General features: G+C 48.0%; 1 protein-coding gene across 4 annotated transcripts in view; it reads right to left on the bottom strand.

The window, feature by feature from the left end:
* The window catches only part of TOX2 (TOX high mobility group box family member 2), a 139299-nt gene that overhangs the window by 57163 nt on the left and 57367 nt on the right, over window positions 1-24769 (bottom strand). For all 4 annotated transcript variants that reach the window (XM_035344010.1, XM_035344011.1, XM_035344012.1 and 1 more), the window contains exons 2-3: window positions 22207-22272; window positions 599-844 (exon numbers count right to left, since the gene is read on the bottom strand). In XM_035344010.1, the coding sequence (XP_035199901.1) occupies window positions 599-844; window positions 22207-22257 (297 nt within the window). In that variant the 5' untranslated portion in view covers window positions 22258-22272. The remainder of the gene's footprint in view (window positions 1-598; window positions 845-22206; window positions 22273-24769) is intronic.

The raw sequence follows: 24769 nt of genomic DNA, 5'->3' as shown, positions 1-24769 counted from the left end.
AGCATTAATTTAATACCAGTGTCAAAACCAAGTCACAACCGTTCCTCAGTGCTACAGAAAAGTCCTAAGGTCTAATTAGCCCCAAAGTTTCTTCCCAGAGCTGCCTTTACTTCACTATTCCCTTTTTATTTATTCCTATGGAAGCATCATTTGAAACTTTGCAAGGTATCACCTTACCACGGTGTGAGCCAAAAGGCAACTTGAGCTTGCAAGTGCAAGGAGGGATCTTGGTCTCCTTGAAATCAATAGGGAAGCTCTCCCTTCATGGGGCAGGGGTGACAAGCAGGGGGCTCCTGCTGGCCACGTGGGGCTTGGTTCAGTGAGGATGCTACGAACCCAGAGGAAAACAACCCTCCCGCCTGGTCTTGGGCAATTAACAGCGCTTGGGAAAACATGAAGTTGGAAACAAAATTGGCACCACGAACATGGTCATCAACAGCAGTGGGTGGTAGTGCAGCAAGGCAAGGCTGCATCACCGGCTCTTCCCAGCCCCTGGTGCAAACACTCCCTCATTAACGTCCTTCTCCATTCAATCAGCTCACAGCACGATGCACAGAGTGGCTTTAACAAAAGGTAAAAAGAGGGGAAAGTCACTGACCGTGGGTAGCTGGCTGGAGAGAAGATGCCCGTCCTGACTCAACATGTTGGAGACCATGATGGCCGGCAGGTCCATGTTCTGGTAGGGGTAGGCGGGTATCAGGCTGTTCGGAGGCAGGCTGTGGCACAGGGAGTGATATCCAGTTTCGTGGTCCACCAAGTGCAGGAGCGAAGGGTCGGGGAGATTGGGAGGCGTTATGGGTGGGATTTCATAGTCCTCGTTATTCTCGTTCTGACCATTGTATGTCTGAAACACAGAAAAGACATTTTGCAATGTGTCACTGCTTTGTCACTCCAGCAAATAAAAATGATTATTTGTGCAAGAAACACAAAAGGATGTTCCAGTGAAAACATTTTTGGTGTAATAAATGGGACAGCTCCAGCCCTGGACATCAGCGGGTCGTAACCACGCAGGAGCCAGGCAGTGAGCACTGCACCGTCCGCTGCGGGACACCACAGGTTCTTGCAAGCCTCCGATTCTTCTGCAACAGGATTGCCTGGTGGTGCCCCACATGGAGGTCTGTCCTTCCTTACAGCCCGATCTGGATCTGGTTTAGATAAGCACGCCCTCCACTCCCTACCAGTGCTCCCTCAAGCTCACCATGAAGGTCCAGAGATGTTGGTCCTTTTGCTTCCCATGTTTTCTGGTCTGTATACATTTAAGCATTCCAATGAAAAGAAGATATTATTGCACTTGTGCAAGAGTCTCCACATCAGACAAAAACATATTTGCTTCATAACCTAAGTGTGAGTCTATCCAAAATTATTCGTTATCAAAGCAGAATATAATGAGTGTCTGGCAGTGGAGGCTTATTCTAAACATCTACTGTTTCACGTATTATTATAGCATATGAAATTCTGATTAGCCATAGTATTACACACATGGATTTTAAGCTAAATTTCTCAGATCACCTAGTTTCATGGTTGGATTTTGACTTAATACTTGATTTAAGGGCAAAACCCCAGACGCGTGCAAAACCAGTTGAACATTGCAGGCTTTATTAATCCATTGCCCCAGAGCTCACAGTCAGGTTTGTCCTCTTCATCACCCCAGGCTGCAGGGAGAAAACCCTTAATAAAATAAAATAAAACCCATATTTAACCAGAATTCAGAAGTCAGTAGGAGAGGCAGCTAAGGCAAAACACACCTCTTGTCTCCCCTTGTCCCATCATAATAAACAGAGAAGAGCGCATATGCTGCACATCCCAGCTGACTGCTCATGTTCACGTGAAATTCCTACTAGCTTTGGGGAAATATGAGTACGCAAGAAATACAAGACGGAGCCAGGGCTGAGCTAGCTCTGTACCAACAGTTATTGTTCAGGGGAAATTCAAGCCCAGCTGTTTTTCCAGCCAGCTTCTGTCTAGCAGCGGCATTGTGCTGGAAAGGTAAGGGGGATGAGAGGCTGCACACAAAAGCAGACAGACATATCCCATTTAATACGTCTAGTAAAGTTTTCGCTTGGGCTACACTCTTCGAGGTATATCAATTCTTCCCCAGTTATTTAAGAGGATTTCACTCGGTGCTTTATGGAAAGGGATTTAAATAAATCATTGCACAGCAAACTTGTTCTTCCAACTGGTTTATTTTGGTATCAGGTATATAAGCAAGTGGCTTTGCTGTACTTAACTAAATTATGTAAAACCCACTCAAAGTTTCCTAAACTCTCTTCAAAACTACAAGTTGCTCATGTTGCTGCAGAGCAGCTCATGAAAGGGCTTTGAGGCGGTTTTGCGAGGAGCGCGACAGCCCCGCTCCCCCCTGCATGTTCCTGCCCCTGCTCTTCTCAGCCTGGGAAAAAAAAAAAAAAAGGCAAAAAAAAAAGCTCTGTTTAACTCACAAAGCTTTCCGAAGAGCTACAGTATTGTGCAGACATATCAAAATTACAATCAAAGCTGTACACAATCAAAATCAGATTAGACAATATCCAATCAACATAATCAGCCTTGGCGCCTGCCAGCTTTCACACCGCACCACGAAGAGCCATTTTCCAAAACAGGCGGCCTTTATGCTACGTGTGTTTTAAAGAGATCGCTAGGAAGATAGGGCAGGGAGAAGAGGCAGACAGACCCTTGTAAGGGTGGGACAGGGGGATGGTTTATCGTGGCACCTGGTGACTACAGGCAGGCGGAGGGGATGTACCCGTGCCTACCACGGGTGGTCTCGTGGCGCGTGCACAGACGCCGTCGTCTCGAGTCTCCTGCCAGCGACACCCAACGCCCCTTCCCACCACCACGCGGGCTCTGCTGCAGATTCTGTTTTCTATTCTTATGTTAATTTGAATTAAATTAAACAGCCAATTATACGTTATAAGGATACATTACAAATTAGATTAGTGAGCTGGTCGGAGCCCATTCATCCCACCAGGACTCCGAAGGCAAGCGCAGGGAAGCTCGCCCTGCTAAAAGGCTGCCTGTGGCGGTGCACACAGCAGACGTGGGGGATCTAGGCTTTTCCACTGACAAGCAGATGACAGTTGTTGTGATTACACATTATTCCCCTTCAAATTAAACACGGAAATCAGCTGAAACAACGAGCCTCTACTTGCCAAGCCTTGGCTCGCGCTGCAGGGCAGCCGGACGCTGCTTTGAAGGTCGGACCCCTCAAAGAGAAGGAAGGAGAAGCAGGACCAAGCTGTCTCTCTCAGAGATGCCACCCATCTCTGACCAAGCATCTGACCAAGCATCTCTCAGAGATGCTACCCGTCTCTGAGATGCCACTTTCCCCACTCCCTCCTTGCCGGCAGCTCCCCACATGTCTCTGCCCAGGCTATGGGTGCTGTGCCGCAGGGCATGGACCGCCTCACCCCGCAGTGCTGCAGGATGGCATTGCAGCGGATACAGCCCATCTCCCACAGCATCAGAGCCATGTTCAAAAACAGTTCCTGAAATCTGAGCTTGAACAGAGGTCCCAGTGACAATGACCACCTCCATCCACCAGCAGAGGATGGAGGGGAGTGGGGACATGGAGAGACGTGTCCCTTACGCCATGCAGTTTCTCTACCACCCTTTTAACATACCTTTCTGGGCCACAGTTCCCTCCCTCTGCCCCTTCATCATGGGGACAGCAATGGGTGAGGAAGGCCCTGCTTCCTACCAGTGCAGAAGATGGCCACAAGGGAGGGACCCGGGTGCAGGCAGTTCTGCGGTGCAGGTTTACGCGTGCCGTTAAGGGGTGCCCTGTATGGAAATGGAACCGAACACAGCACAGGGGAACTGAGAGCTTTAGAGGGGAATGAGCTGGTTCCTCCCTTGCCTCCAGTGTCCCACGCATGGGTAGCCTGAATTTTAACACTAAAACTGAATCTTCTTCCATACGCCTAGATAAGCACCTGAATTATCGGTGCATCAAGTTGGGGACATCATCTCCACACACTTTAAGCTGCACCTGAAAATTGCTGTGGGTCAAGGGGAGAAGCGAGTAGCTCTAACCCTGGGCTGTCAGCATCCAGTGACAAGCAGGCTGGAAATTGCACAAGAACCCACCGTGCAGGTAGCTCAGGAGGGAGCTACAAGCAGTGAGCATCCACAGATAAAGCCTTTAGCTTTCTCCTGCCTTTCCCCTCTTGGAAGGAGAGGGAAGTGCTGTCCGCCTTTACAAAACCCTCTACAGCTAGCCAGCACCACTCCCACCGCGCGTTGCTACTAATCATGGAGGGCATGACTTGACCAAAGACCTGGGAACCGCTCTCCGCAGAAGCAGGGCAAACATCCAGTGACCTCAATTCTTCACTGAGTCATGTTCTGTGTGATTATCCACGAGGATCCAGAAGTCGCAGCCAAGCATTGATTCAGAGAAATATTATTCGCAGTGGAAATGATGGAGATTTGCAGCATTATTGCAGGTAAATATTTGCCCTGTCAAATAACACTCAACAGTAAATACAAGCCTAAGAAAGAAAATTTATTCCCAGTAAGGTACAAGGAAATACGTCGGCTTGTGTGATCTATCCCACCCTAATCATCCAGATGGCACAAAACACCACGGACTGCGCATCATCTCTCATCTGCTAACTAAGCTTTTCCTGTAGCTAACACAGGACCTTACCGCCTTAGGACCGTGACCCTCCGGGCATTTCAGACATTAGGTAGGATAGATTTGGTCTAAGAAGACCAAAACCAAACTGGGAAGACTGCAAAGCAAGGAAAACATGGCTACCTGTGGTGCTGAACGGGGTGACCAAGGGCACGCCACCACAGCTTGTGCTCGTGGAGCACGTGAAGAGCATGGAGGACGTGGAGGCTGGGTGGTGTAGGGACACCCCAAACACTGTTTGGGGTGTTTGTGTGCCAAAGCTGGATGGCGCATGGGACCAGCCAGATAAACGCATGGGCTTTTCATTCAGACGTTCCCAATTCCTCTTGCAAACATACAAAAAGGATTCACTCTGTGCCAGTGCTCATCCCACACAAGCTTGGCACACCAAGTTAAGAGAAGATCCTGAGCCATATAAAGATGAAAAGGAATCCAAACACAATAAAAAAAAAAAAGAAAACCAAAGATCAATGATATCAAGCACCCCCCTACTTCCTTGCAAGACTCCGAGCTGCTATCCTACCACACACACCCTGCTCAGCACTGCCACAACATTTGCAAGAAGGGAATTTTGATGCATTTCTCCTGCACACGACCTGCACATGTGGAGTTTCTCTACTCAGTGCAAAGCACCGAAGCCAGAGGGGCAGCACCATTGGCTCGGGTGGCAGGAGAAGATGGAAGTCACCTGGATGCTGCAAACCCCAGAGGAATGATGGGGCCAGCAGGGCAAGCAGCTCGGTGCTCCACAAGCAGGGACGGCCCGGGCTGGATTCCTACCCGCGCCTTCTGGAGCCCCGTGCCAAGGCGCGAAGCGGCGCTGATTTTCCATGTCAGCAGCTCTGGGGCTTAGGAATGGAAATTGATTTGCCTCATCTTTGCACATGGAGATCCTGTCTGTGAATAGCAGGGCCAATGAATTACTTGGGTCGAGTTGGATACATACTGCAAGGAAGTATTTATTAACTACAAATTGTCTTTGACGCATTCCCAGCCCCCTTTACATCCATTTTCACATGCTCAGGTTTTTGATTGAGGGAATGCAGTTGAAAAGGGACAAACGAATCCTTACTGTAAGCACATAAATGAACATAAACGAACTTAAAGGTGCACTGGCTGTGTCTGCACAGCCTCCAGCAACCTGCAGGCACGCCGCAAGGCTGGGAGCCCAGCAGGACAGGAGGCAGTGACAGTAAGCTGGGTCCTATCGGCCTGCTGGTTCCTCTGTGCTCCTTTTCCTCACCTGCAGTGTGGGACTGAAAGCCCAGACAAATGCTTGGATCGCCCAAAGAACAACCGATCAAACACCTCAATGTCCCCACATTTCCTCCTTTCATTCAATGCAGGTTCTGCACACTAAAGCAAACGAAGGCAGAGAGCCAGGCTCCACCTCAGTGCCGCCGGGCAGCACTGCCCGGGGATGGAGCTCGACATTCACCTCTTCTCTTTACATGGGCTTTGTCCCCTCCCACATAGACACAAATCCTAAGGAATTACAGAGCCTTCACAGCTGAGCCTCCTGGATGGTTTCAGCCACGTTTGGCACTGCGCAAAAAGCCTCTTACACAAGTTTCATAAAACCACATGTGCACAGAAGGGAGAGACCAGGGTCCTGAACATTCACACTTTGGCCCCAATAACCTTTGATCTCACATTCAGTTTTTACATTGTCCAAGCTGTGGCTGACCTGCATCGCCACCTCACCACAAAAAGCTAAAAATAATGGAGTTCTACGAACAATTTATAGCAAAAGAAATCAGCTCCATTGTAGGTTTTTAAAAAGGCTCCCAACTCCCCCCCTCCTTTTTTTTTTTTTTTTTTTTTAATCAGTATCTTATCCAGAACTGGAATCCTGTCAAGAATAGTGGATAGCACACAACTATAACTTCTTATTATGTGTATAGTGATTTTATGAATTCAGTGGGGAATGAAATGCAATTTTGTCAGACTTGTCTGTGTTCATAATGACCAAGTCAAATTAATCATTGTGGATAATACTCCTGTGTCAGCCATTCAAGAGATTTTTTAATAGAATTTTTCTGATTCATGTCTTGCAGTACATCAGATCTGTAGTAATGCAGGCACTTCTAAAAATCAGTGCAATTATGGCTTCTTGTTGCCCTGTCATTTTCCTGGAATAAAAATGTCTCTGCAAAAGTCATATACTGTACATAAACCAAAATGAAAAACAAAAATATAGTTACAATTAGGCTTGATTTTTCCTAAAGATTTAATATCTTTTCAAGACCATTATTTATGGGCAATACATAAAGCTACAGTGCATGATGCTGAAGATGGACTAGCTTATCACAGCACATACCAATTTTGTCCTGGCTGTCATTCTTCCTCTGATTGCCCCATGAATTACTGTTTTTTGCAGGCATGGAAATAACTATCCCATAGAACAAACAGGGGTAGGTAATGGGCTTGCAGTCAAATTATTGTGTTTATTAAAAATGTATCCAGGAAAACCCACAATGATCCCAAAGGGCTCTGGTTCAGGAAAATCTCTGGTTCAAGAAAAGGTTACAGTTACCATAAAGGCAGACAGACATGCATGGGAGCAGCAGCGCAGCATGCAGCGTCATATAAAGGGTTGGTAATGCTGCGTTACTCTTCTGAGGGAGGGACAGTCCCCATTGACACAGACAGAAATGAGTTTTGGAAGCTGTTAGCCCCAGGAGTAAAGAGGAAGAACAATGCAATCCACCACAGCTCTCAACCCTTCCTCCTTTCGTTCCCTGACTTTTCTGCACCCTGGGCACAAAAGCCCAGGAACTGCTCGCGGGGTCGGGGGGGAACCCACAACCATGGACTGTCCTCCCCAGAACTCAATCAGATCACTGGTTCTTCTGGGCAAGCATGCTGGCCTAAAAATTAGCCAGCAAGTTGTAGGAGATGTACAAATCGCTGGTTAACACTCCCTGAAGCTCCTCAGAGACCAGAGCAGCTCACATCCCGCCCTTTCACCTCTCTCATCTGTTTTTATCTCCTTCTTTACGTACTTCTACCTCCTTACATTACCATCAGATTCTTGAAAACAACATCCAGCAGCAGGTAGCTCCCCGTGTTCCTTACAGAACATGCCCCAAACTACTGCTGTGCAGATTTGCTGCTGTTACTTCTCTGAAATGCCAGGTTTCTGAGGCAGAGCAGGGCCAGGCATTGCCCCGTGCTGTCCTGAGCCGCGATGGGACCCACGTGGAGGTGCCACGTCTGATCCCCACCTCCAGCACTGGAGGCAACACCACGTTCCTACAGCTAAGCCCTTCACCATCCAACCATCCACGGGGTAGTAAGGCTCAAAGTCTGCTGACAGCATTGTCACGAGCTTTCTGTATTGGCTTATGCAAACACTGGCAATAACTGGAGCTCCTGAAAACCCTTTATTCTATCGTCATAAAGCAGGACCAGGACTATGAGGCATATCTGATGCACAGTTGCTCCTGGATGACCTGTAGCAATATTTAGCTTCAACATCTGCCCTCATTGTTGATAGGAGAGAACTGTCTCATTGCAGCGTGTTTTTGTAGCTATTCTTACCTAGTCTTTCAAAGCAAACATGGCAGCGCTCCAGGGGAAGCTAGGAGATGTGCAAGCTCTGTTCCGTGTCAGCAAAGCATATCCTCTGTCATCTGTCTTACAATCAGCCTCCTTACAATTGTATATAATGATTTTGCTTGATTTTAAAATATATTCTGGAGGGACTGTGAGCCCAGAGAGAGAGGAGCCATGGGGATCTAAAATTAGACTGACTGGGCCAGCCAAATATAAACTCTTCTCCTTGCTTTCCTGGTCTCTTGGCTGGAAGTCAATACAAGGAGTATGATAATAGTCTACTCAAGAATATCATGCATTTCTGGGAATTATTTGAGGAGTACGGATTTTACATAATTGCCGTTTTTGTCTCATGGCATACTGAACTTGCATAATAAGATCAGCGCACTTCACAGAAATTCATTGTTGGACTGGATGGATTTGGTATTTTGCGTTGAGCCAAGGGTGCATTACATAATGATGCATAATGCACTGTAAGCAGGTCAAGAGATAAGGCGGCCTGAAAACAGTAATGGAGTGCATGCAGGGAAGAATTAGCAAAAAGCACTCTAAGAAATTAATTCAACCTGGCTTCGTTCGAGCAAGAAAGACCCAGAGCAGGAAGAAAACTATATTCAGCACCATACTCGTCCCCTTTCAGTTTTCATCTTTGTATTTCCCTTGTGTTTAAAACTGAAAACATGTGGTTAAGGGTAGAAAGCCTTTGTGCCACACTTCATATGGGTGCTTTGTAGTGAGCTTTTCGGTTTTACCTCAAAGGACAGGCCCTAGCCATGCACATGGGCAGCAGAGGTGGCATGCACCCCGTGGCAGGGGTTGGGCCTGAGTGGGCTTTAAGGTCCCTTCCAACCCAAACCACTCTGTGTTCTATGATTTCTTTCTTTTTATCAGCAAAGACAAATTTGCAAACAAAGCCCTGTGCTGCCCGCCCACCTGCCTTTATGGTAAGTGCCATCTCAGTACTCAGACTAAACTCCACAGCATTCAGAGCACCGGCACCACTCACGATCCCAGTCCAAGCCTATGAAGGCAGAGCAAAGCTGCTCAGCAGTACCTGCTCTTGGCACTCTTGCCTAAGAAGCGAGGGTAACAGCCAGACCAAGTCACAGACTGGGGGCAGCCCCAGCGTGTTCGCTAAATTTCTGGTTACTTAATGTGAGTCAGGGCTGGGACCTCTGAAGCCCAAAGCATCACTCACCACGAATGTGCTTGGATTTTGAGCCCATGCACTTCCAAAGTCACACTTGGGACCCCAGAGCAAATTGAGAAGAAATTGTATGTGTATGAAGAAAAAGGGTAATAAAATCCAAGAGCAGCAGAGGCAGCCCCCTCCCCATCGCCCAGACTTGACGTGTGTGATTAGCACGAGGAAGGCAGAGATGTGGGGAGAACTTGCATAATGTGGTGCGAGCTAGCACCTCCCCCAGGGTGCCCAGCGGCTGCAGAAGCAATTTCACAGCTCATCATCCATTATGAGATTAAAATAATTTTTTTTTTTCCTCCCGTGAAGTATTAATAAATTGTGCGGGCAGACCAGAGTTAGTGCCATTTACACAAATGGTAGTGAATCACCCACCTAGTTATTTCTTAATGGATTGAGTATCTGTGTTCCTCCTTAGCCTGTAATTTAAAAAAAGTAAAGACACAAACCTGCTTATTTGTGCCACCAGGCCCGGAGGCAGCTCTTGTTCAGCCTGGGCTGACCGGGACAATGGCAGAGATGCTGCCTCACACAGATGTGCCCCAGCACTTTATGAGGAAACAACACCAAAACAGTCAGTACAAAACTATGGACTACAAAAAAAAAAAAAAAAAAAAAAAGACCAAGGCTACATTGAAATCCCTCCCAGAATTCACCTACTTTTCCTTCTGGGTGCAAAACTTGCTGAGGCATCGCTGATACAATGCGGCTTCTGCGGTACATCCAGTGACGATGTAAAGCTGTAGTCAGAGCACCACTAATGGCTTTCCGAACATCCTTGCTTTATTACGGTATCAGGCGAAGCAGGCATGTTTAATGTTTAAACTTCCAATGACAAATGCCTTCAGCAAATATGTTTTATGTATTTATTCAGCGTTCCTTAAGCGCCTGTCACCTTAGCAGCTAAGGTGCTGCTTACCTCGTTCTTTTATTTTTATTAAAATTAAAAACATATCAGTGCTTTGTGAAATGCCACTTTCTCCCCTCCCCTCTCTCCTCCCATGCCCAGGAGGAACTTGAAATCCTTTATCAGCCCATCCCATAGAAAACAGACTGCCAGGAAACTGTCGAAATGGGAAAAGGAAATTAACGGAGAGCCCCAGAGCAACAAATCAGCCTCCCACGATATCCTGAAGACCCCCAGCCCCAGAATTTGGCCCTGTGAAGGTGAAGCACCAAAGCCAGGCACCTCTGAGTCGGTTTTGCAAGTCAGTCCTGCGATGAGACGGAGAGAGCATTGTCCTGATTTCAAGCTCAAGGACTGGGTTCAGGAGGGTGCTGCCTCCACCAAAGCCAGGGCAGGCAATGTTGGTTTGTAGCTAAATATGACCCAGGTTGGTAGGGCAAAAGAGAAACTAAAGATTTCCTATGGGATTGGGATGGTTTGCTCCTTGCAGACCCTAAATACACAAAACTCATCCATGTGCCAGCCCTCCCACTCCATGAGATGTCAAGAAGATCACCTAGGATCTCTCTCTACTTCTTTTGAGTTTACTGAGCTGCTCAGAGCCACAGTTACAACCCTTTCTCCACAACCACAGTGCCAGAATTTATTCACTTACGCACTTACCCAAAGCAGAAGCTGTCATGTCACAAGAGCACAAAGGTGCCGGGCTGTTAGGGAAAGCATGAAGCACCAAGAGACTCATGACAAAATTGTGTGAACTGTAACATGGTGCATGGCCAAGTATCCAAATCCCCAGTGTAGGTGTGAAAATCTCAGCCTTAAGCCTCCAATATGTGAATTTTGGGAAACAAGCAGATTTTATCTTTAACAATTCTCTCTCTCTCTCTCTTTTTTTTTTTTTTTTTTTTTTAATAAAAACAGGCTTATGTGTGGTATCTAAAAAAAGCCACGAACACACACATCACACACATTGCCATGAGTGGCTCATCTATGTCCTAAATCACAGATGCTCATCAAACACCATCTACAGCATTAAGTGACCTGGACAAAATGAGTAGCTAGCACAGGTGTCATCTTTCCTGGAGGAAGAGAAAAAGGAAAATCATCACATTAACAACCAAAATACCTCTGTTTTCCTAAAATGATGACAATCGTCTATTTAGGAGGACAGCTGGGCCACCAACGTGCTGGTCGGAGCCAGGTGCCCGCAGCAGGGGTTAACCCCCATGCTCAAAGGAGAGCTGTGGGCACTGGCAGCTGTGGAGACAATGCAGAGCACTCGTTGACACAAGGATGAGCTTTGCAGAGGAAGTGAAGGTGCAAGAGGACTCACTTCAACACCAGCATGGTCGTCACCATCCCAACACCATGAAGAACCCAACCCAACACACAAGTCATGAGACGGGAGGAGCTCCATTAGCAGCTGCATCCACAGACAACCAACCCCAGCTATCTGGAGGGCAAAACAACTGAAACACTTCATTCGTTAAGCAGCCGGAGAGTTTTTTTTATTATTTTTACTAGTTTACAACATGCCAGGTGGAACCTGAACTGTCCCAAGAGAGATGGACTGAAGGTGGAAGGTCCAAAACCAGAAACCTGGTCCTGCAAACCTGGAGGTGGAGGAGGCTCTGAACACAACAGGGCTGCAGGTAACAAAGCCAAAACACTGACCCCAAGGTAAAAAATCAGATTCACCCAGCATACTCCAGGGCTTCCACTGCCATCTTTCAAACCCAAGTCCCTGCAAGGCCTAAGTATTTCCACAAACTCAGAGATGAGTGCTTCTATTGCTCATAGTGGCACCAAACTGGGTATCCCGGAGTCCTGCTGGGTGTTACCAAAAAGCATCATCCTAGGACCTGCTCAAATATGCCCAAAATGGGACAGATCTTCCCAAGGGAGAATGCTAAAGAAGCTACACTGCAAGCTTTCACCGTTTCTCCTCCTATTCCTATTCTTGCAATCAAACAACAGAAATCCCTTTCCAGATTGGAATCCATGAGACAGAAGTTGGCAACCAAGAGTTGCATGGAAACAACAAAAATCACACAAGGAGGGGTTGGGTATTTCTAACACACAGCACGTCCCTGATACAGATGTCTGGAAACCAGGAAAAGCAGAGCACTCGTACTGTGTCTTCGGACGGCAGCACTCAGGGTTTCAACAATTAAACACCCGAGCAGGAGCTGCTCAAAGAGCTGCAGAATTTTCTGCGTTTTCCAGAGCAGCTTTCCCTGTTTGATCCCAGTGTCTCTGTACAAGTGCCATGAATTCATTCCTGAAGTTGCATTCGAGTACCCAATAGTTTCGTCTCCCTGCAGTTCTCCCTCTTGACATTTCATGACCAATTTTCTTGAGAAAAACTTAAAAGTCTGAGCTTGTGGGGTTTTTCTAGCTAGTCCTTCATGCGTACAAACCCACACGTGACTGCACACAGAGCGCTTGTGCACGGCGTGGATGGAACACCGCATGTGCACAAGCATCCAAGTTAAGTGCACCTGCAAGAAGGCGTGCAAATGTTCATGCAGAAACACAGCTTTCAACACTCAGGTGAGCAAACACCCTCCTGATTTTATGCAATGAGGCTCCTGCACCAGCCAGGTCCACAGTGGAAATGGGCACCTTTTGGGTACTCGTTTCCAAAATGTGCTGGGAATTGTTGAATCCTGGGAAAAAAGCTCCTCAAGAGAAAAGCAGCTCCTGGCATGGGGCTTGGCCACGTAGCTGTCTTGTTTGGCTTAGCAGTCAGCTGGAATACTTAAAATAAATTTGCTAAATTGTCTTCCAGAGACTGATGGCTTTTCTTTTCTTCCCTCCTTAATAAAATTGCAGGGGTATCTTTATTGTTATGTCTAATTTTAGAGAAAACTAACATTTCCTGAGATTCAATTTCTCTCATAATTGTTGGAAGGAAACTAAATTGTCTGCTGTAAACATTCACTGTATTGTGTGAAAAGTATCTTTATTACAGCCCACTGGGAATACCAATAAAATTCCCAATCCTAGCCCTTCCTTACTTTTTTTTTCTTTTAGCTGGCTCTTTTCTCTCATATACCCATTAATGTCAGTTCAAACATTCTGCAGTCGAGATATGAGAACTTAAAATATATTATTTAACAATCAAGGGTAGAATAAAGACTTGTGAACGGTAAGATCCTTTCTGCCTTCTCTTTTGGTGCTTTCTATTATAGAAAATGAGAATGGCTATTCCATTTGTCTGTGTGCGTGCTTAGAGTTGATGAAAAAAATCTCATTAGTTTAGTCCGATATATACTCAATACAGTCTATGTACATATTTTTTTTTTCCATTTTATTCTACAGCTGCAAAATGATACTAAATTTCATCAGATTGGAACGAAAACTGTGGTCTTGGAACATTTCCCTTTAAGGGTCTTATATTTATTCAGAATTCATGAATCATTTTCCAGTAATACAACCATAATTATTCTTAAAGTGTTATGTTTGAAGGTTTAATATGAAATACTTGCAAAAAGCTCTTTTTCACTTTGATAGTTTGTAATCTTCATGGTAATCAGATCAGTTAGCCCTTCACACAGCAGCCAGGAAAATACAATTTAATATGAATCTCATACACTTCACTCATGTTTTAATTAAAGTAATAAAAGCCAAGTCATATTTTGTCCTTTACAGTGTACACAAATGCATAGACCTGAGCATACAGCATCAGCGCAGACACTTTTGATGACTGCTGATAAATTTCCTAGTCTGAGATAAATCTAATCCAGGCTTGCTCAGAGCCTGCTGGCCGTGACAGCAGCGTCACCGACGAACAAGACCCACAAGGTCTGTTGGCAGAGCTGCGATACAGGTGGTGGGCACGCGGGCTAAATGCAGAGCTAAGAGTCAGCTTTGCCACCTTTCAAGCCATCATCCCTGATCCTTTCTGACTTTTAGTTCCCATCTCAGCTTCACCTGCCCAGGTACACATGGTAGGCATGCTCCCCTGCCTGGTACCTGCTGCTTGCACCCAACCAGGGCTGCTCAGGCTTCAAGAAGGGCGATGCCACAGGGCTCTGCTGCACAGATCACGCAGCAGAAGCAGAAAAGCAAACACAACCACCCCTCCACGTGCAGGTGCCAGCCCCTTCTCGCAGGTTTGCTCCCCATGAGGTTCCACCACCTTGTTAGAGCAGCTGGGGCTTGACAACTGCATCATGCTCACCGATGAGCAGCCTGGATAAAAAAATAAAATAAAATTATCCACTTCTGGATAAAAATTCATGTTCACTGTCCTGCCAAACTGCCTGAGCACATAAATGCTGGAGCAAAGACCCGAACCTGAGCATAAGCAGCTGGATGGCCGCACTCGGGATGCGTAACCCTGAGGTTGTCTGCTGCTGGTCAGGCCAGCGCAGGGCCGGAGCTGAGCCCACCCTGCAAGCACCCAGGGCAGCCCCACACCGTCAGGGAGCAAAAGGGCTTATTCTGCGGCCACGGAGGTGCCTTCCTGTTTGCACAGGCCTCCATCCAAACCCGAAGTGGAAAATGATGTTTTCCTGCTGGAAGTAAGTGGCTCCCCACTTAATCACCCCGCAGTGACTGCAGACCCAAACACAGGCATAGGAGCAGGAGAAGTAATCAATCAGCTGGGAAAGGAAATCCCAAGAGCACTGGGCCAGGTTTTTTGTTCGTACTTCTGCAGCTCACCATGCTACATTTGCCCAAACAAAAACAGTTTTCCAAAGCCACTCCCCAGAGGTCCATCCCAGAAGCATACAAACCTCTGCGTTCACAAACAGGAGCCAAAACCAACGCCCCAACAGGACGCAGCAGAAAACCTTGCTCATCACAGCTGCTATCAGAGCTCAGCATCAGTCGCGAGCAGAGGAAGCCCTGGCTCCGTGTCACACTGTGTCACGGTGGGCAATTCGGGACATGAGCGAGATGGGATGGTCCCCACACCATGGGAGTACCCCCGCACACCAGCAGATCCCTTTGATGTTACTGAGACTGACCAGAGCTCAGATGTGCCCCCCAGCTGGTGCTGTGCAGCCGTCCCAGATACCCCCCTCCTTTGTCCTGCAGCACACAAGGTGAGACCTCAGGTGCTCAATGCCTTCAGCCTCGCTCAGAAGCATCGTGGCGTGTTGGGACCCAGAAAAAAAACAACATTCAGGCATCCACCCCTCCAGATCTCCTCCCAGTATCGGTATTTTCTCTATGTAGGACTTTGGGTCAGGAAGCAGCAGCAGCAGGTGCTGTCCCAGTGGGATGCACCAAGCTCCTCCAGCCCCAGGGACCCACCATCTCCCTGGCTCCAGCTCCTAGGGCTGGAGCTGTGCTGCCTCCAGCTCTGGAATGCTCCTCTGCATTGATTGCCATTTTATTATTAATTTGACGCTTGCCTGGTTACAGACTTCCTCACTGTTAAAGCAGATCAGATGAAGCTGGGAAGATCCCTGTGCACATTTTGATCATGCACCCCTCAGACCGAGGACCACCTGCAGGTGAGCTTCTTAACACAGAGGCTCTTACCTTTGGGTCAAGTACAATCTTTGAGCTGGTTCAGAGCCCAGAAAACATTTGGAAAACACCGGAAAGAGAAAACAAGATTGCTCCTGGACTGACACAAGGGCTAGCTGGCTGCACCTGGGAGAGCTCGAAGGAGCAGTGCACGCTGCCGTTCCTCTGCTGTCCGACCACTGCTTCAATGCATCCTGGGTCTCATTCTCCCTCCTGCCCTTGCCCCTAACTCTAAATCTATTTCAGAACCACAGTTCCTTGGTGAAATGTTTGTCTATGCATGAAATTCAACCACCACAGCAAGCTCTGAGCTTTCTGTCCCTAGGAGGTACTCTCCATACCACCTGACAATCTCCTCTGTTGTATAAGATGCTATTCTTTCTTCCCCCAGAGAAAACGCAATAGGAATAGGCTATTAATTTGGTCTGGGAACTGCTCAGTTATATTAGCTTTTCACTCTGTGATGCTTGGTGGCTATTTTTCAAACATCCTATTGTTAACAGCTTAGGAATCCTTTGAGACCCAGGGCTGAAGATGACACTCTGCTTGTAACACCAAGGGATTTATTATTATTATTATTATTTATATAAATACCACAGCTAACCCAACACCAGCAATGGAAGCTTCTGTTGCCAACAAGAAGTTACAGGAACTGCTTCCTGACCGCATCCCTCAAAAATTTCACTGTCACCTAAGAGTTCATGCAAAATTCACGAGCCTGGATCATCAGCTCTAGCTGTGCTCACCTCCAGAACCCCATCTGGAAGGGTTTCCATTAGCTGCTGATTATAATAAATGACATGTACCACTCCATTGTTCATTCTAAAATAGTACATGAGATTTCTCCTGAATTGTCTGCTGAGAAGGGCATTTAATATCTATCAATGTCTTCCTTCTATTTTTTATTCTCTAGCACAACATAAGAAATTACACAGTATTACTCTGAGAACAGCAGGGAAAGAGCAAAGCCTGTATCTCAGTACAGGTGCCTGCTGCACCGTGCACTCCAGCTTCCACTTCCACTGTGCTGCCAGCTCAGTTCAAGCTTTTCTTTCAACTTCGGGTTGGTGCAACGCTCACTTCTCTTCACTGGCGTCTTAAAAAGGGGAGAGAGAGACAGAGGTAAGAGTCAAATCCAAGGAGCATGGCACTGGTGGACATTTGGGAGTTGTCCATGCCTGGGGCCAGGACGCCTCCTTAACACCCTTCTCCTTGTGTCAGTGATTTTCTCTAACAGTGACCATCCTCTGACCGTCCTCTGTTCCTGTGACCAACAGAACAAGCCAATATACAGCCGAGAGCAATAGAGCATGAAGACCCTGAGATATGTCTGTCCAATATAAAATGAACCCAAGTTTCTTCAGACACAAAGACTCATCAGACTCCTTAGGAACCTAGCAAATTCCTCGGGGGACCTGAATGGAAGTTGTACCAAGAATAACCTGACGGTGGGCCCTGACTTCTCTGCCACTGTGCTGTGTAGTCTGCAGCAGGCCCAGTCACGAGAAGGCTCACCCAAGGCATTGCTCAGCCAGGAGCACGGTCTGCTGGCTTATTCCAGCCTTTTTTTCTGGAGGAATCCCAGAGCTGAGGCCACCATGAGCACCCTGCTCCACTCAGGAGCCTCAGACAACACGGACAAACAGATTGCTGCCAAATCCTCCAAACTCTCATGTCCTGGTGGGTCAGGGACCAGCCAACACGCTACACCCGAGCAATCGCACTGCCAGCAGTGGAGCATCCTTACCAAAGCCGCTGAGGGACGGCAAACCACAGGGGGAGATGTCCCCGCTGGTCCTGCCCCTCAGCTCCTAGCAGGGAGGATGGAGCTGCCGTAAGGGGAGGACGACCAGCGTCTTCATTAGCAGTACCTAATTGCCCTCACAAGTGGTGGCTCCACGGCCACCTTGCGACGCGTGGCTCCAGCTCCACGGCTCCCAGCGTGGACGAGGAGCCTCCGCGCTCGTACCTGCTGGGGACTGGTTTTATTTGATCAACTGTTGACATTTTTCAGCAACTCAGCTGAGATGGGTGGGAGGCCCGGGAGGTGGGAGTGCAGTGCGTCTGCCAGGATTGTGACAAGGTTTGACGGCATGTTTTATAGAGGAGGCTGCCAGGATGAGCTCTGTCTCGTCTGGAGCACTCGCAGTATGCCAGGAAGGTATCTGCGGCTTCCCACACTGTCATTCATTTCTAATTATGCCATTGCTTGCTTTCTACATTATTGCTTATTTACCAAACACAGCTTTATTGTAACGTCCAGTTCCTTATAACTAGCAAACCCATTGTTATGCTAAAATGAATGTTCTAAAAATTATTTATTATTTGATAAACCTTGTGTAACCCTGAATTGAGGACATTAAATGGCAAGAACACTACTTCAAAATCCCATTTTAAATAAGTCACCAAGACAGCTGTGCCTTTATAAAACACATTAGAGTGGCACTCAGAGCACATATGGCTCAGGGATATTTACAAATTATACAATTTCTGTCATTCGGTCAAATAAGAGGGACGTTTTGACCCCAGAAATGAGTCAAATGTAAGTTGTAATTCAAGCCCCACCGGAGGCCCTGCTGTAATGTATCCTGACGGCTGATCAAGGAGCCCTGACCATTTGACCCACCAGATCAGCGACTCACTGTATCTATTATGGCTAATTCAGCCCCCAGCTTGAAGATGTATGGAGATAAAGAGATAAAGGGCAATAGATGCAGTAGATAAATGTTGATTTATACACATCCAAGCACACAGACACGCAGATGGATTCCATGTGTGCAGGAATGGGCAGGCACGTATGACTGCACGCTAACGTTTACACAGGGACACATCTGAAGACAGATGTAGACGTGTGTGTGTGCGTGACAAACAAAACCTCTCGTAACTCCTTTGCCCTCGGTGAGCTGTGTTCAGCTGAGCTCCTGCCAACTCACATGCAGCAAGGGAAAACTCTACCTTTACTTCACACACATGCTGCCACGTGGAAATGTGTTCGTATTAAACAGAAGATTTTAGCACCCACGGGTACAGCAGTGGGGTCCTTGCTGTGCTCTCAGGCACAAAGGTAAGGAGCTGCTTGTGCCAGTGCAGCTTTCCGGCTTGCATGAACTACCCTGATGCATAACAGCACTTGCACGAGGAGTTGCACAAATTAACTTGTCAGAACAGAAACCAGCGTGCTGCTCAGCTGGAACAAGCTGTGTACAGAAAGCTCCTGAGATTAGGATCAAAAATGCCCGGTGCTACGTAATGAGCTCTTCCTTCCTTTGAAGCACCCATTGCCCCAGGAGCAGCCAGAGAAAAATGATGGAGAGAGGAAAAATCTGGCAAATGCACGTATCAAGGCATTCCACGATAGCATTGCTGCCACGCTGACGGGGTCCCTGTGTCTCAAAGCCAAACACACACAATCCCATTGCCACCCAATTACACATTGTGCCCTTGCTAGGGTTACTTTCCCCATCACAGAGGCATTAATAAATACCTTCGCTTATTGATTTTGCAGGTGTTTTTCTTTTCTTTTAACAGCACTGTTGCATTTCTACTCATCTGTCACAGTACCTCGCCTGGTCTGGGTTCTGTGCATTCCCTGGGATTTTGCATTAATTCCTTGTCTTTGTTTGGGGGGCGGGGAAAGAAGGAAAATTGGCAGGGGTGAGGAATGATGCTCTGCTGACTTCGGGAGACACAACAGATACCTCACTCATCTCGGGGGTCAAATGTCCGCGAGTGTTTGATCAGATGTCAGGTTGCATTTATGCTCTGGCCCCTGCTGGGGGTTGAGTTACATTTCACATTTGACTCATTTCTGGGGTCAAATGTCTCTGTTATTTGATGGAACAAGAGGAATTATCTTCCCCAGGCAGCCTGTGCCGGTGCGGGTGCGGATCTGTCAGCGCTCTCATTGTGTTTTAGGCTCCTGTATTTCTGCATTTAGCTCTCAGCTGAGACAAACCCCTTTTGGGATGAAAACAAGAAACGCAGACTATAGCATGCAAGCAATCACATAAAGGAAGATTAAGGGAGAAAGCAGATCAGCTGGCTTTAAAATGTTCATGGCAGCGCTTGTTCTCACAAGCTGGCAGCTCAGCAGTGCAGGAGCTGAAGGCGAGGGAAGCCGTCCGGGCTGCACCACCCACTTGCCATGAGATGCTGCAGGAGCTGCTTAGGGTGAAAACTGTGCAAGGGGCTGTGATAAGGCTGATGTTGGGATGCTGCAGCTCCGCGATGCTTTCCAAGGAGTGCTCAGCACCAGGGCAGCCCTAACCACAGACTCTGCAGCTCTACTTATAAAATGAGGATAATCTTATCTGTGCGATGGGAAGGGATGACTGCAGAGCTTAAGCAAGTGCTGCGTCTCAGGACAGAAAGCGCAAAGCATTACCCTGACAGACAGGAGCCATTCAAATGGGCATGAAAAACTGAGTTCTGCTTTCCACCTAACTCCTTGGTATTTTGAAAGAAGAATCACTAGGCAATGCAAACCACAGATCCAGATGCAAAAGGTGAGTTCCTACAACCCAGACGAGCGCGAGCATCCAGCCCTGGTGAAGCTCCATCCGCAGCGGCAGTGCCTAATGGCGCACAGCATGACCGAGTGGCTTAGGATGAAAACGGAGGGAAAAAAACACCGTGCCCATCAATTACAGTGCAATACCTCCTGTAATTACCGTGTGGGATTTGTCTTTGTCCCCAAGGATGCTGAGGGCCAAGTGCTATCCCGCCCAGGTTGCATGGGCAGCTAGGGGCTGGGGAGTTAGCTGCCTCCCAGAGGGGATTGTGAAAGTGCACTCCTGCTGCTTAACGAACTAGTTCAGGCTACAACAGGTTGAGCAAACGATAAAAAACATCTGGAACCCTCAGTTAAATAGGAGAGTCGTGTTATTAGTAATAAAGTCATGACCGGTGCTGTAAAGTGTGTGATGGTTAACAAGCAATGACGTGAGGGTAAATACGCACCACAAACCGATGCGGTGATGGAGGAAGCCCTCTGTGACACGATAACCTCTGCTTTCCCTTGGACGTCACCCCTCCTCCTCCTCCTCCTCGCCCTCAGTGTGTCCAGCCATGCCCCCTCACCACAGCACTGCTCCTTCCCATTGCTCTCCAGTCACCCATGCAACTTGTGTCCATTTTGAGGAGGAAACTCGTTTTGAAGGTGGAGCATCTAATACAGGTGCTCCCTATGGTGTCCGTCACCTAATCACATGCTCTGGACAGCAGTGGGGTGGGAAAGGGCAGAACCCCGACCTGCAGCCCCTTGGAGTCACCTTATTCGTCTCTGCCTTTATTTAACCTGTGGCAATTCCCAGCTCTGACCACGAGCAGAGCTTTTGTTGGCTGACTACTGTTTGGTTCTGCGGAATCACCCTGGAGCACAAACTTTGCAATTCCTCCCATGCTCTTGGAAACAGCTCTTACACCAGAATAACACTCTGCTCACGTGCTCCCGCTCTCTAAGGCAAACAACAGGTTTTCATTCTGTTTTATATACAGTTTTTTTTTTTCATCGCTGGTACCCAAGTTATATGCCATGGCTGACTCAATGGCTTCATAACTTATAGTGATGCTGTGGCAACTGCCCCACGCTAGCAGCAGGTGTGTCAAAACCTCGCCCCAGGTGACTCAGGCCAGCTCCGGGGCAATAGGAAGCCAGCAGCATTTTGGGATGGATGGAAAGCCTCACACGTCTGCCTTACACTGCCTTGAAGCCCATCAGGTTCACACAGAACTCATCACAGCCTACAATGCACATGGCTGCGGCCAGCAAGACCACACAACGAAGTGCCTCGCTCAGCCCCAAAACAGGATGCTTAAAAATATCAGTGATAAACTTGCATTTTCCCTTGTGATCAGAAGTTTCACCCCGAGGACCACAGCAGAATGCAGATGGGGCCACGTCTCCCCTCCCAGCTGGGAAGACAGGCAGGCACGTGCTGAAGTTCTCACCTCTCTCTGGGTGAGGTGAGCTCTCACCTCACTCCGAAGTTCTTGTCTCTTACGTATTTAGGGCTCCCCTGAACAGCCACTTCTGCTCAGGCCCCTGTGAGATGCGAGCGCTTCTATTCTGGTCCTCCCCACGTGGGTTCCAAAGCAGCTCCAAAACAGGAAGCCTTTGATTCCTTTCTTTTCCCCAGGCCAGCTAACTGCTGACCCCTTCAGCTACAGGAAATGCTCTACGTGAGGGATGGAGAGAGGCACCTGAGCTACACGCAGTGCTTGGGAACCTCACGTCTAGAAACACCAACTGCACCTTCATTTACAGCAAAGGATGCTGACCTCCTCTGTGGACCCTCTTGATGTCCCAGAAGTGTGGATTCCTGGAGGTCTCCCATGATTTGGGCTTTGCCATGGCCTAGGTCTCTTAGGAAATCTCACCCACCCTGCCCACGCAGCCCTCCCAAGCAAAACGACGCTTACCTGATTTGCTGATAGAAACTCCTGGGTATTGTCGTTCATTCCCATGTACATGTTCTCCCCATCAAACTAGAACGGCAAAAGAAAGTTAGAGTTAGAGAAAGGCCATTTGCATGCCTGAGTTATGTGCTTCCCAAATGCCTTCCTGGCCCTTCATGTAAAGAGCCAAGATTCCCGGAATGAAATCCTGAGCCGGTCCTTGAGTACTTTTGAGCATGTATGAGCTCGCATACCTTGCTGTTACTGCAATGGGACGTGGTAACGTAACACGTTTGTGGTAATTCTTTCAGCAAAATGAAATAACGAGTCACTCCAATTCAAACAAATAAACTGAGAATGTGCAAAACTGCGCAAATCCACAGATCTGCCCAGAAGCAAGCACCAAAATGAAGTTCCTGCTAAGATTGCCACTACACCATCGATCAACTATAAAAAGCCAACTTCCATCCACAGAAATTCCCAAAGAGGCAGGTCACATTCAGTCTTCTTCCAGACACATCCCTATTCCTTTACCACCAGGGCAGCAATGCACAAAGTCACTCTGGACGGCGCACGGGGGGATCCACCCGGAGCCCAGTTCTCCTCCCTGATGGTTTGCTGTTTGTGAGCTCTGGGTGCAAGGCACCACCTCTCCTTCTCCTCCCCTTCTCCTCTTCCCCCCTGCCCACTAGGACTTGACCTCCGTGGACGGGGATGCGGGGGCATCCCGAGCACGGTCGCATTCGCTGCTGCAGGCGTGCCTGCTGCCTTCACCCCACTGCGAGCCGCTAAACCCAGCGATTAGCCTGCAAAGCCCCCACGGAGAACCACAAAGCCGTTCCCTTTAATTAGCTGCAGCGGGAGCTGTTCACTTGCTCCAAATGAAGGAAAAACACCCTCCAGAGTTGTCTCCGGCTCAAAGTGCAGCTGGGACAGTTCTGGAGGCGAAGTTCATGAATTAATTACGGCAATAAAACGGGATGTGCCGTAAAACACTCCTGAGACAAGGATGAAGGTACCAGCTGCAAATGACACCATATACTTAGCAAGGGGGAAGAGCCAGCCCTCTTGCCCTTACAAGCCAGATGATGAATTGGAGACTGTTCACCCTGTGCACGTCCTCTTGCTCTCTCCACCATGAAGCTGATAACCAGTTATGCCTTAACTGAAACGGGCCACATTAAGGACAATAAAAGAGAAATCTAAATAAAACCAGGTGAAGGTTTTCAGTGTAGACTATTAATTACACTTCCACTTCTCTGAGTGCCACAGGATTAGCTATTAAAGTCCACAGAGTTAGCAAAGCCCTGCTCGGCATCAGAGTGCACAGACACCCTCTAATTGCCAAACCATCCTCTGGGATCGCAGAGCAAGCCAATTAATAGCAGCAAAATTACAGCGGCTCATGTGTGATTCACCAGCTGATAGTGGTGGCGAACACAGCAGGACGGAGGGGGATCCCTGTGCGTGTACAGGATTTCCTAAAACCCCTCGGTGGGGAAGGAGCAGCGGGATGCTGTGAGTACCAGCATCCCCACAGGCTTTCCAGGACCGGCAGCAATTCCAGAAGCCAGCCGGGTGCGAGCCACATTGAACTGAATTTCCCTCCATCTGTAAAACGACTGCTGGCACAGCCGGCTGCTGCTAACATGCTCCCAGCTGGAGCTGCCGTGCTTCCAGACGTGCACTCGATCAGCTCTGCAGCCTAAAAACCCTCTGCCAGCCCAGGCTGAGCGTTCAGGAGGGGTGGCACAAGGCAGTGGCATGGCAGCAGCCCCGCCTTTTGGGGACAGGCACAGTTATGGCCCCGAGGTCCTGCTCCTGAGCTCTTTTTGGGAGCATGCCACCAAAAAGCCACCCAGGTTTTTGGCCCGGGACACCCCAAGGCTGCATGATCCTTAAATGCTGCTGCATTGTGGGAGGCACGGGGTGAGGCAAACACGAGCTTTCCAGCACGCAGTCCACAATAGATGTAAAACATTTCAGTGGGGAAATAATTCCATCTGTCCATCTGTCAGTCTGTCTGTCCCTCCCTTCCTCCCCAGACTCGCACACACACGCCTCACTTTTGCTCTCTTCAGCACAGTATTTTGGAGATGTAGGCTAAGACCTGCTTGAAACAACTCTTCTCCAGAAAACAAAAGTCACCTGCAAAGCCATATTCAGAAAACAAAAAGTGTCTTTAACTGGGGAGGTCCAGGGCAGGAAGAGCACTCTTCGTTCTCTGTTTGTCAGAATGTATTTTTTATGGCTTTTTACCATTCCTACCTCCATTCCGCACTTCCTTCTGCCCTTTATGCCTTCATAATAACAGTAATGAATCCTGCCTTCAAAATTACTGTGCCTCTGATTGCCAGCCTGAGCAGTGAGCCTGAAAATCAAGGCTTGAAATGCGATGGAAACTTTGGAACTTCCCCATTGCTGATTGGATTTTTTTCCCTCTCCTCCAGGCTATGAGGGTGCAAACAAATTTATTAGAAATTCTCCCATCAGGATATTTTTTCAATTAGACATTTGCCACTTATCCAGCAGCCAGGTAGAGCAGATAAGTAATGTGCTCTCCTTCTTCTCATTATTGTTTCGCTAC

Source organism: Oxyura jamaicensis, chromosome 20 (genome assembly GCF_011077185.1).
Source record: "Oxyura jamaicensis isolate SHBP4307 breed ruddy duck chromosome 20, BPBGC_Ojam_1.0, whole genome shotgun sequence".
In the NCBI taxonomy this organism is placed as follows: domain Eukaryota; kingdom Metazoa; phylum Chordata; class Aves; order Anseriformes; family Anatidae; genus Oxyura; species Oxyura jamaicensis.
This window is presented reverse-complemented; position numbering and strand designations above follow the sequence as displayed.